At 38.3% G+C, this 12,906-nt stretch overlaps 3 protein-coding genes across 3 annotated transcripts; 2 read left to right on the top strand and 1 right to left on the bottom strand.

Annotated features, from left to right (window-relative positions):
* Window positions 1-1,557: 1,557 nt before the first annotated feature.
* Cbr-sel-1 lies at window positions 1,558-3,860 on the top strand (the record flags this gene model as incomplete). The annotated part of the gene is made up of 6 exons (XM_002636741.1): window positions 1,558-1,678; window positions 1,731-1,878; window positions 1,929-2,289; window positions 2,339-2,939; window positions 2,987-3,397; window positions 3,445-3,860. 6 exons carry the CDS (start codon window positions 1,558-1,560, stop codon window positions 3,858-3,860), a joined length of 2,058 nt encoding a protein of 685 aa, XP_002636787.1.
* A 504-nt stretch (window positions 3,861-4,364) lies between these two features.
* Window positions 4,365-6,139, top strand: Cbr-mrps-5 (the record flags this gene model as incomplete). The annotated part of the gene is made up of 6 exons (XM_002636742.2): window positions 4,365-4,491; window positions 4,536-4,677; window positions 4,727-5,304; window positions 5,643-5,749; window positions 5,799-5,933; window positions 5,981-6,139. 6 exons carry the CDS (start codon window positions 4,365-4,367, stop codon window positions 6,137-6,139), a joined length of 1,248 nt encoding a protein of 415 aa, XP_002636788.2.
* A 636-nt stretch (window positions 6,140-6,775) lies between these two features.
* Window positions 6,776-8,490, bottom strand: CBG23529 (the record flags this gene model as incomplete). Its single annotated transcript, XM_002636743.1, has 3 exons — window positions 6,776-6,873; window positions 7,965-8,063; window positions 8,403-8,490. The coding sequence occupies 3 exons, from the start codon at window positions 8,488-8,490 to the stop codon at window positions 6,776-6,778; spliced, it is 285 nt and encodes a 94-aa protein (XP_002636789.1).
* Window positions 8,491-12,906: the final 4,416 nt, after the last annotated feature.

Genomic DNA, 12,906 nt, shown 5'->3' with positions numbered 1-12,906 from the left:
AAAACGAAAAGAATTAAGAGGATGACTGGGATCATCGGGAGGAATAATCCGAGGGTTGTTCTTTCTAACTTGAGAGAAATTTGGGAAGAAAAATCCAATGAAAGTGGTGGGGACGAAATAGAAATTGAACAAAGTTTCATGGGCATAGCTTACTATTACAAAAAAAATCATAATGTTGGTACAAAAAAACTTGAGCTGTGGAAGAGAGAATCCGGGAACCGTAGTCGAAGGTCCCACAACGACAACTACCGTAACCTAGAATTGTTTTATTTTCTGGGTTTTTCTTTCTCGATTTCTATACCTTTTCATTAATTTGTTTTCAATTTCCGGACTTTTTGAGGAAAAATATCATAAACATCGACGAAAATCAGTAATAAGAATTGTTCATGAGCTAGGGGAACTCAGGTTGAGCGAAATAGTTTCGCAGGTTTCAACCAAGTTTGTCTATCGTTTTTTTAACGGTTTCTTTTTTTTTTTAAATTTTATAAACCGCTTCTTAAAGTTCCTGTTCTGATCTCAACATCCTATCCGTGTTCAGCGTACCAATGTCAGCCCCAGGTCATAAAATGACTGCATCAAACGAAATTTGGGTGAAATAAAAGCAGATTGGAGTCTTGATTAGAATGTACTTTAGAATTAAAACAATTCAACGTTTTATAGTCTTGTAAAAATGGAATAAAATTAGATGAGAATTGTAGATTTGCTTCAGGTCGACTTTTGAACATCTTTGGAAGTGTCTATAGACAGGCATGATCAGGGGGCTTTGATTTTGAATTTTTTATTTGAGAATATGTTTTTCTCTTTCAATTATCAAATCACTTTCGAAACTTTAATCTTTTGAATTAAATTTAAAGGGGGACTCCGAACAAAAATTTTTATTGCATTAAGATGTGTTAAAAGTTATCTATTTTCCGAATATTATGGCGAAAAAATTCAAAAAAAATCCGAAATTCCCAAAAAACGCCGTTGAAAAGGAAGAAAATTCAAAAAAAGGTGCCGCCGGGGGACGAGGATTTTCAGTGAGAAACCTAGGCCACGGCAGCGGGCGCCTTTCCTATGTGGCAAATTTTCCGGATTTTTTTCAATTTCATGTCCGGCAGGTGAAAAACGTAAAAAACCACTGTCGGCGACTTGAAAAAAAGGCTGTCAGGTGTTGTGGCCTAGGTTTCTCACTGAAAATCCTCGCCCCCCGGCGGCACCTTTTTTTTGAATTTTCTTCCTTTTCAACGCCGTTTTTCGGGGATTTCGGATTTTCTTTGGATTTTTCGCAATAATATTTGAAAAATAGATAAATTTTAACACATTTTAATGCAATAAAAATTTCTGGTCGGAGTCCCCCCTTTAAATTTAAAAAGTCGCTAAAAATCGCGGCAACGACACTCCGCTTCTTACGCCTCGCGCGTTGTTTACCGTAAATGCTATCGAACGTCAGAATATTGTTTCCATTCTTTTATTCCTGTATTTCTCTGTCAATTAGCTGGAAAACCAATTTTTCTTCTAAAAAAATTCAAAAAAAAATCTCTGATAGTTCAGTTTACAAACTATAATTGTTCCAGGATGATTAAAGCCTATTTGCCAGTGTTGCTTCTTGCAACATTCGCCACGTGTCAAAAGAAGACAGCCGCTTTGGTATCGGCGGAAGGAGAAGCACCGTCAATTAAAATGATCAAAACACAAGGTTGGAAGATTATTTTTCGGTGATTGAAAGTTATGAGGAATTTTTTTTGCAGGGTCTATACTCACAGCAATAGATATCTCAAAGGCGGATTTGGATTGGGATCAAATCTCAGCTCAACAGGAAGAGAATAAAAAAGCCAAAGAGCTCCCAACTGTGACTGGTGATGAATATACTCCGGAAAAAATGGACGTGCCTCCCAGGTAACCGTGTTTCATCAATCATAAGCCTAAAGATGACAGCTCACTTTCAGTGCCGAAGCAGAAGCAGAATTCCAGCGCGGAATGTCATACATAGAAAAAGGAAAGGGGCATGGAAGAGAAGGAAGGGTTGCTGCTCATAAACTGTTCGAAAAAGCTGCTTCGATGGGTCACCAAGAAGCCAAAAAAGCAGTTGCTTTCGCTCAGATGTTTGGAGACTACTCTAGATGGAGTATTCCTGAAGCAAAGGCAACATTTGAAGAATTAGAGAAAAATGGATCACCTGATGCTCAACTTGCTCTAGGATTCATGCACGGAGCGGGTATTGGAGTGGAAAACTCAAATCAAGCGAAAGCTCTTGTCTATTACATGTTTTCTGCTCTCGGTGGAAATCCATTGGCTCAAATGGCAATGGTAAGTAAAATTTTAGCTCTAATATAAAATTATTAAAATCACATTGCAGGGATTCCGCTATAGTCTTGGAGTCGGTGTGCCACAAAACTGCGAAACTGCACTTTCCTACTATCAGAAAGTAGCCAAATTAGTAGTAGACAATATGAAGCTTACAACAGGACAAGCTATTCAAAGGGTACGACTCACTGATGAAACCGATCCTACTATCCACATGCAACCTGGAACTGCTCCGTTGGAAAGCAATCTTCTTGAATATTATAAAATGCTAGCAGACAAAGGAGACACATCTGCACAACTAGGTCTCGGACAAATCTATTTGGCTGGAGGTCGTGGTCTCAATCAGAACTTTGAGCTAGCTGTTAGATACTTAACTTCTGCCGCTGAATCTGGCAGCTCTGATGCTCTGACTTATCTTGGAAAAATGTATCTAGATGGAACTGCATTCACACCGAAAGATTATCAGAGAGCATTCGAATATCTCACCAAGTCGGCAGATAAATCGAGCCCAAGTGCTCAAGCAGTATTGGGAGCAATGTACATGACAGGAAAGGGAGTCAAGAAGAACTACGAAAAGGCGTTGAAGTTGCTCACACTCTCGGCTGACAAGAAGAATGCTGATGGACAGATGTACCTGGCTGATTTAAATTACAGTAAGTTTTATAACAATTTATTCTGATTTGCACGGTCCCAGTTTCAGAAGGAGTCCCGACAACTAAAGGAGTGCACAGAGACTTCAAGAAAGCTGTCAAACTGTATCAACTTGCTTCTCAAAACGGACATATTCTTGCGTATTACAACTTGGCTCAAATGCATGCTGCTGGAACTGGCGTTCCTCGATCTTGCGCACACGCTGTCGATCTCTATAAATCGGTTGCGGAAAGAGGACGTTGGGGAGAGCGGTTGATGGAAGCTCATAGTGCTTACAAAGATAATCGCCAAGATGAAGCAGCGATGAAGTATTTGTTCATGGCTGAGTTGGGATATGAAGTTGCGCAAACCAACCTTGCATTCATTTTGGATCGTGAAGAGGCGACGTCGTTGTTTTCTGGACCCAAGGATAATAATCTTGAGAGAGCATTCCTCAATTGGCAAAGATCTGCTAATCAAGGTGTTAATTGTTGATTTCCGATAGTAGCACAATTTCAAGCTTTACAGAATATGCTGCTGCTCGTGTGAAGCTCGGAGATTATTACTACTACGGTCTTGGTACAGAAGTTGACCACAGCTTAGCATTCTCCAACTACAAAACTGCTGTTGATCGGCACGGAGTTGCACAAGCAATGTTCAATCTTGGTTATATGCATGAAGTCGGAGAGGGAATCACTCGCGATCTGTACTTAGCCAAACGATTCTACGACCAGGCAATTGAGCATAGTCAAGATGCATATATGCCGGCAAAACTGGCACTGACAAAACTGGCAATTGTATTTTATTTGGAAGAGCTCAACAAGCTTCCATTGGTCAGTTTTCTGGAGAAGACAGTTGGACCACGATGGGATTCTTTGCTGATGGCAATGTGCGCAATTATTCCATTATTCATCTTTTGGAGGCACCGACAAAATAATAATTGATAGTCAATGTACATAATCGCATGCCAAAATTTTTTTTATTTGTAATTTATTTCATTTTTTCTCTGTCAATCTACACATTCCCTACTTTTTGTCTAGGTGTAATTTTTTTTAATTGTTCACATCCGCCTTCTACTCGGGTTTCCCTTGTCGCCTTCTAATCATCCTCAATGTTTGCCTTATTTATTCGTGATATTTTTTATGATAGTTGGTTCAATTAGAAGCTTTCTTTCTTTTGTTTCGTGTGATTTTTTGACTTGCAATCGACTTTTTTCTCTCGAAAATCTCCCTGCTGATTTTTCGCTGGTTCTTCTCTGTTTTTTACGACCAAAAAATTGTTAAAATTATCACTTTTCATTGATTGTTCTTTATCTATCTCGGCTCACATAGAATCCGATCGTTTCTTATCTTTTACAAAACTTGAATTGACACAAATCTAAAAAAAATCCTCAGATGGCTTCGCTATTGCCATTGATCCAGACCCGTGGAAACACGGTAAATTTCTTCATGCGAAGATCTGGACCTGAACTGTGGAAAACGCTAACGTCGGTCTCAAAATCTGGACAGAAGAAAGGACGTCGTAATACAAGACAGCCAGTTCGACCACTCAGCAGATTTTATCGAATTGGATCCAGTTAGAAATAAGCCAGCGCAAAAATAGTAATTTTCAAAATTCAGGTCCCATGAAAGTCGAATTCGCCGGGTTGAATGCTCCAATGCGGCTAAATGACGAGAGTTTGATGACAATCGCAGAGCAGACAGAAGACGAGATCAGAGACTTGATGGGTGGAACAAAAAAGATTCTGGAAGAGAGAGACACGTATGCTGTCACAGAGCGTTAGAAAATTCCAGCAATCGTTTGTTTTCAGAGGAAAAAAGAAGCGTAATCGCGAGAAACTGCATCCAATGGAGCGTGGATTCTCTGGAACCCAACTTGTCGGTCAGAAGCTCGGTGCTCCGCCTCCAGTGGATGGTGTCAACTTTGATGATTTTGAAACATATTGTCTTGAAGTGAAACGCACTTCCAACATGACCAATGTTTTCGGAAGAGTTCACACAATGTCAGCTCTTGTTGTGACTGGAAATGGCCGTGGACTCGCCGGCTACGCTGTAGGAAAAGCTCCGATTCACCGAACCACAACTGCCATCATCAATGGAATAGGAATGGCGTCTAGGAAGATCTTCCACGTGGAACTTCATGAAGGACGTACCATCTACCAGGACTTCTATGCTGAGTGCCGTAACACTCGTGTGTTTGCTCAACGTCGTCCGCGTGGATTCGGATTAACTTGCCATCCCCGTTTGATCAAGATTTGTGAGGCCATTGGAATCAAGGATATCTATGTGAAGGTTGAGGGGTCCACGAAAAATTATTTGGCGCTGACTCATGCTTTCGTCACCGGACTTCTCAATCAAGAGACTCATCAACAGTTGGCTGAGAGGAAAGGTAAACATCCTGTAGGTCAGAAGTAATTTGATAGGTGATCTAGATCCTTGTCTTCTTTGAAATGAAGGATTTTGGTCGGGAGATTCCTCCGATTTTCTCCGAATCTTAATGATTTCTGTGTTTTTGAAATCATCGAAACACATAATTCATTTTGACTCAATGTCCCCCAGATTCCAAGAATTTCCATGTCCTGCTCGGCTTAATCCCTCCAATTCACCTCTTTTTCCCCTGCTCTATTATGACTTCGTTCTTCATACTTTATAGGTCTTCCGCCAGTTCATTTTATCTTCTTCTAGCTTCCTCTTCTCCCCTCCTATTTAGAAATTCGAAATTTGCAGGTCTTCATGTCGTTGAAATGTCCCCGTCCCGTCATTTCTTGCCTCAGATTGTTGCGTCACCAATTTCAACCGAACTGAAAACCGAGGAGACTTTGGAGGCACTTGATGTATGTTATCTACCCAAAATTAAATTATGTACATCCTGAATATTTTCAGCGGCTGAATCTTGATGATTTCTATGGTGAAGGACGTTACCCGTTAAGAAAACCAAAAGCCCTTCCATTCTTTTCCAATCTTGAGGGCCATTTGGACGCCAGGTGGAGGAAACATCCATTCCGTAACCAGGAATCGGTATGTATGACGAATGAGTTGGTTGATTCGAAATGACATAATTGCAGACAATGATTCGTCTGATCGCCGATAACATGGTTCCTCGATGGACGCGTGATGCTCGTGCGGCGTGGGCGGAACAAAGAAACGAACGGATGACGACGGGTGTTGAGCCAATGCCACTCGGTATCGGACTCTCGCATGTGGTCCCAAAAAAGGATGACTAGATTTGATTTGATTTTCTTTTTTCGTTTACTCCATTTCAGTAGCTGTCGTAGGATTCTTTAATTTTTTTCCAGGTTTTTTTGTTCTTGTTGGTTTCTTTTCTTTTGAACGATTCATTTTTCTGCATTCAATCGAGCTGATAAATATGCATAGCTACAAAATACTTTATAAATTTAACCTTTCGTTTCATACAGACAGCTGAAAAATGAAATCATGCCATTTTCAGCACACCTGAAATTTTTACAAAATTCTAGAAACGCTTTTCATGTCTTTCGCTGTACTTGTGTCATTTGCAGATGTACTCTAGCTATGAGTGCGCATTAATATTTCAATAACACAGTAGTTCGTTTATTTTAATTGGTTTCCAAAGAAAGAAACGGAAAAAAAACAAAAGAGTGAAGAGAAACATCTGGAAAAGAGAGAGCGGGATTGTTAAAAAATATAGGACATGAACAAAAAAGGACGACAGATAGAGTGATATGCTGACAGCTAAGAAGTCACGAAGCTAATTCTGAATTTGGCCACGTGAAATGGAGAAGAAGGGAAAGAAATCTAGGTGGAATTTTGGGTCGGGGGAAAATGGAAAGTTTACGGTAGAAGAGGTAGTGGTGGAAATTTTTCAAAAGTGTATCAGATTCTCAGCGAAGTTTGGACATGTAACTTCCGAGGAAGATTTTCTGAAGATTCTTCATTCCACCACGCTTTCCACCTCCATTGACGAACGATTTCTTGGACACTGAAAAAGGAAAGAATTTGAAGTTCGGCACCGAGTGTATTTTCAAGATTGGGCGCGTCGCGTGTCGGCGAAGCGGTCGTTAGCTGAATAGTGTTTTTAACAACCCTATTTACGACCGTCAAAAGAAACTGGTCAGAAAGCGCGCCCCAGCAAATCTCGAAAAAATCCGCTGCCAAACTTTGTTGGCTGAGTATCAAACGTACAACAATCAGCGAAAAAGTTTTTTTTTTCAAAAATTCAAAACTGGCGCGCAGCCAAATTTTTCGACAAGAAAATGCGACGAAGCGCTCTTTCTTTATGTGCCCGTTTGCGATGTCGTGCCGGAGCAAAACACATTCTGATTTCATATCTTTTCCCTACCATGGAAAAGATTCTTTAGAACTAGATTCTTATTGAACAAAAAACATAAGAATTAGTCTTTAATCCATTCATTAATAATACAGCGATGCAATTGTTTTTCATCGTTTCTTCCTCGTTTTTGTTTTATTCTTATTAATGATTCTGGTGGGAGGTGGTGATCATTGAAACATCATGTCACAAGAAGAAGAATGGAAATTTTCAAAAAAAGAGCTCCAATTTGTTTTTCTAGTTTTGTAACGAAATCAATGAGCAATGGAATCTATATTAGCGCCTAACTGATTTTCATAATTTATTCGTCGTCTTCGTAGTTAGTCATAAAATAGAAAAACAAGGGTATTCCTAGGAAATCGCAAAGAATTTCTAATGGGTTACGGTAGAGTGTACTTTTTCGGAAACTCTGCAGAGCTCTGGGAGAAGAACCAGCTACAGTAATATGTTCGTCATGAGACCATATGGGTTATAGCATTTTCGAAATGTTACACTATGGTCCAGCATTGCCCTTTTACAGTTTGAAAAAGCGGCACAACTCTACTATATGAATTACAAACTACAAAATTTGATCTATAAATCCATATCTGTCGAATCAAAATACAATCCGTATTAACTACGAAACTTGGCCTTTGCTGACAAAAAGTAATTCACCTGTCCCTAAAAATACTTTTTTTTCTTTTTCAGCTGAATTTCCATAGTCTTTGTAAATGGCCAACCCGTTTTTGATCCTCAAAACATACCTGGTCCAGCGACACAATCCAAACGGTAGAGAGCCATCAAGTACGCAACACAATCCCAATTTGCCCCACACTCGTTTAATGTCGAGCAGTCGACTGGAACTGAAAATTCTATATAAAATTTCGTATTTCTATTCATATAGATGGCACCAAAAGGATCAAACTAATCTCGTCTTCATTATCAATGGTTACATGTAATCCGAAAAAAAACATGGGGAAGAACAAAAGAAACGGATAATTAACGGATTTGTGACGGATCAGTTTTTAGAAACGTATGATCTGTGTCTGGGATTCTCTTTCTCCCTCTCACCACCCCCACCTATCATGGGGTGCAAATATGGCATTATTCAGGTGGGAGAGTATTGGATTACGGGAGGAGATCACACTTTGGGGGTTCTTAGGCCTCTAACTATGGTTCCTACATATTCAAAACTACAGTACCTTCTGGATCAACTGGCTCCCGAATAACGGCTCCAAGTGCCATGTGGAGGACAAGAATGCAAAGTGCGACCATCATTTTTGTGAGCATTTTTTGATTTTTTTGTAAAACTGTGAATTCAGCAAAGTGTGTTACCTGAAACACTATCCGTATAAAAAAGGTAATTCCCAAAGAAGGATAAAAAAGTAAAGTGAGAGAAGCTGAGCATAGCTAAAAAGGCGGGGCCGGGTGCTCTAAGAGCAGAAAATTTGGGGGGAGGGATTAATAGAGAGAAAAGGGGCGGGGCTTAGGTGGAATAAGCTGGAAGAGAACAGAAATAAGGATGGAAGAGAATAAGAAGCATGTGTTCCTTATGATCCATGACTCAAGATTAGGGTTAAAGATTATGAAATGGTTAGGGAGCCGTGGGTGTTTTCTGATAGGAACAATTCCTATTATTTCAGATTTTTATGAATGAAATGAATATATGGGTGAGCTGAAAAAATCATTATGCCTTTTGTTCAATTCCTAGAAATAACGTCATCTAGATCTTAGAAAAAATCTCATTCTTATTTATATACCTAAATTCAACCTGAAAATCAAGACTTTTCAGAAGGAGCCCGTGGTGCAAGCTGAGCGTAAAGTGTTTAGTCATTAGGCTGAAAATAAACTTCTCATTAGCTATTCTGAGCCTATAGAAGAAGTCTGAACTTGCGTCTCCCATACTCGAGAAACACCTGAATTTGAGTGGTGCGTGAGCAATGAGCAATTGACGCGCTTCTAGCAATTATGAGCATTTCAATTCAAAGACTGAAACAATGGATGTGTAGGCGGAGACGTTGAGATTTATGGTCAAGAAGGTTACGAAGTAGGAAGTGGTTTTTTGGTGGCGTTTAATTGTTAGGTTGAGATTTTCTTGTTTTGATCAGAAGTCGTAATTTAAAAGAAATTCGTCAGTTGAAGACAAAAAGTTCAAAGATAGAGTCTTCAAAGTATATGTTCATGGAGTACGGTAGTCTGAAGTCAGAATCTAGTTTGAACATGGCATTCAGAACTAGAAGCATAGAAAACTACATAAACTGGATTTCAAAATATCTGAAATTTTGTAGACACTAGAAAATAGATACAAGAATTTTACTATTCCAAAACTTCATTTACACCAGTGATGTTCGAAACGGAATTCGGGATTCCGAAAATTCCGACCTTTTTAGTAATCAAATTCGGATCGAGAAATTTCAGTATTTTTTCGGAATCGGTGATGTTTGGACTACTGTATTTCGAAACCTTTCTGTCAATTTTTCACCAAATTTCGGCGCTTTTGTGATGGGAAAATGGTATTTCTACTCGGATTCTGAAATTCCGAATCTTTCAAAATCTGAATTTCCCGAAATTCCGAAATTCCCGATCTTTCAAAATCGAAATTTTCTAAAATTCAGAAATTCTGAATTTTACGAAATCGAAATTTTCCGAAAATCGGCACTTCGAATATTTCAAAATCGGAATTTATCGAAATTCTGAAGTTTTATCTATGTCTTACACCCAATAACTGACGCCATCCAGACCCGCCCACTATTTTTCTAAGCTCCTCCAAACGCTTTCTTCTCGAATCTTCTTTTCCAACGAAGTATCTTGTTCTTCTTAAATTAGACCCATTGGATTTTATTGCATTTTTCTTACAAAGGAAATAGAAGCTCCAAAAATAGAGATGGAGAAGTTGGGCATTTGAATAGAGAATGTACTGATGGGTTTTCGAGAATCAGAAGAACTTCCGGAAACGGAAAAAAAATCAAAAATTAAAAGTTCTCAATAATAAAAACATGATTTCGTCAGAATGCTTAAATAAGGGAACCACTATACTCGGCGATGGGCGGAAAATCCAACTGTTTATCGAGCAGATAACGTAGTAGAGTGATCAGACTGCTTAAACGACGACGGAACTCAAAATCAAAACACCTCGAGGTGTAATTTTTCAAGAGGATTCGTGCAATGTACCGCGCAGACGACGGTCATTAATTCATGAACACTACTTACCTGATCAAAGTGGGTCACCCTCAAATCTATTAAAAATAAAATTATTTAAAGGTACATAGGCATGAGTAAACAAAGATGCCCACTGCTTCTCCTTTTATATGTCAGATATTTTTGAAATTTACGTGACAACTGCGTGCATGACAAAACAGCTTATCCTCCCGGAATGCCTAATTGATGACGAATATCAAATGACAATGGAGTAACAAAAAAGATGCTACGTGACAATTTTGGTTAGTAACCTACTTTTCTGGGCTTTGAAAAATGACGTTAGTTCGAAAGAATACGTTCTCCTTCTAGGATTGGAATTCGTGCAAGTAAGTGCGAGTAGTATAGTGGATCATCGCGTGTGCTCTCACATAAAATACACTTTTTGATCTTTTCTGTCTAGTCAAGAAGAAGAAATTAAAACCAATCGAGTGCAACCAGCTCACAAACAAGATGATGTTGGACAAAATATTTGAGGAGGAAGATGAATTTCAAAGACCGTATAATTTGTTCTCTTGAGTTTTTTTTTGTCATGGGATGACTAAATCTCCCTTTAGAGATCATAAACATCTCATCATCGGTTTCTTATTTGATAAACCCATAAAAATCCGTAGAAATTCAAAAATTGTATCTGCTTTTCAAGTCATAATCTGTGTTAAGAATATCCTGGTTTCTTTTATACGGACAGGTTTTGTACTGATTTGTACTGATCCGCAGGACGTGATAAATTTAAAAAAAAGGAATTCCTAATTTAGAAAGAAAGCAAAAAGGCTACAACTAATCATATCTCCTTGGACTTGTCCGATTTCAATTGTTACTAAAAAAGAAGATCCATCCAACCGGATTAGCCCTTGAATTGTCCTCCATACAATGGATAATGGAGTACCTGGAAATAAAATATATTTTTGGAATATTTTTGGGGATACCGTTGTCTTTTCTATAGAAGGGGTTTTTCGACACATCCGTCCTAAGGAGAAAAACTTGTCAATAAGAAATCGTTAGTCTTTGGACAAATTTAATTATTGTTTTCAATGATAAAAAATAGAAACTAACAGACTGTGGAACTAGTGATTTACTGGTTCGAGCTCTTTTTTCAATTTGTTTTTTAACATTTAGATCTGAAAGTTAATATTTGGGAATGCCAGACTTGAAAATTAGGATATTTTCAAAAAAGTGTTAGAAGGTATAATGCTATGGAAAAAAGTTGAGAGAGGGGTGAGGGATGTGCTATTTTTAAAAAAATGGACATTTTAAAACAACGAAGGTGAAATAAAAATTTTCTATAGAACTTTTAAACTTTTCGAGACTTCCAAAAACCTTATCAAAAACTTTGCCGGTGAAATAGGAAAATTGTGAAATTCTCAGATTACTGTGCCATAAATTGAAAACAAGTACCATAAAAACTCTAAAAGAATGCCCCAGACCGTCAACTATGAGGTTTAATACCACTTACTGTAAAAGATATCGAAGAGTGGTCAACTGAGAAAATGTTTATCATAATGTTGAAAACGTTTTGTCAGTTAATAACTTTTTTATATCTTTCACAGGAGCCAATATAAATTAACTCATATTTGAAAGGTTGGGGTTTCTTTTAGAGTGTTTACGGTAAGTTAACGCCTTATGTGATCATCGGGGTTCCAATAATATCTTATGCTTTTAGAATCAGAGTTCTATAAAATATTCCAAGAATTCGTTTTGAAGTCCTAGACAACTCTTTTGAAATCAGGAGGTTCGATTCAGAAACAACAGGTCACTCATCAGTTCTGACCTACAAAGTGAGGTGTGCTCCAGAAGATGACAGCATTTTGAATTTAAGAAGCGCAATATGATGATCTGTTCTCCTTTTTTCTTAAAAAATGACGGATGTCGGCTTGTAATTTTTAATAAAAGGTAGAGGGAGGGAGTCCGGCTTTTGGATCAGTATTCCTGGTTCTGATAGGAACTTGCCCAAGAACGGCTGTATAGCGGGCCTAGGTCAGGTTTTGGACGCAAGTTGAAAGCTAGGACACTACGAGGTCGGAACATTTGCCTTTATTAGCAATATTATCCGGAATCTGACCAACATCTAACCAGAAGTTGGCAGAGATGCAGTTTTTCTGAGATTGAAAACAAGGGAATCGATGGAGTAACAAACCCCTTCTGAGGTATCAGAAATAAAGGTTCAAAATAGTTTTGACAGGAGAAAATAGTTAAAAATGCATTAGATATTATAATTCAGAAGCCAAACTTATAAGTTATGCAAGCGATGCTCCCATCGTGCTCACTTCTGGTTCTTTTACTGAAACTTTTCAGTTATTTTTTCTGCAATTTGGGTTGCATTCAAAGTTTTTTTACGTATGTAATTTCGCATTCAATTGAAACAACTTTCAATTGCGTAGATCTTGGATCTTGTGCTAGATGACATGGGAGTAAACTACGGCATTCACAAAGATCTATGACATGATTCTGACTTTGTGTGAATGAAAGCATATGTTATGATGATTTTCCCTAGTTAGCGAACAATGGTTTTTT

Source organism: Caenorhabditis briggsae (genome assembly GCF_000004555.2).
Source record: "Caenorhabditis briggsae complete genome, chrV, whole genome shotgun sequence".
NCBI lineage: Eukaryota > Metazoa > Nematoda > Chromadorea > Rhabditida > Rhabditidae > Caenorhabditis > Caenorhabditis briggsae.
This window is presented reverse-complemented; position numbering and strand designations above follow the sequence as displayed.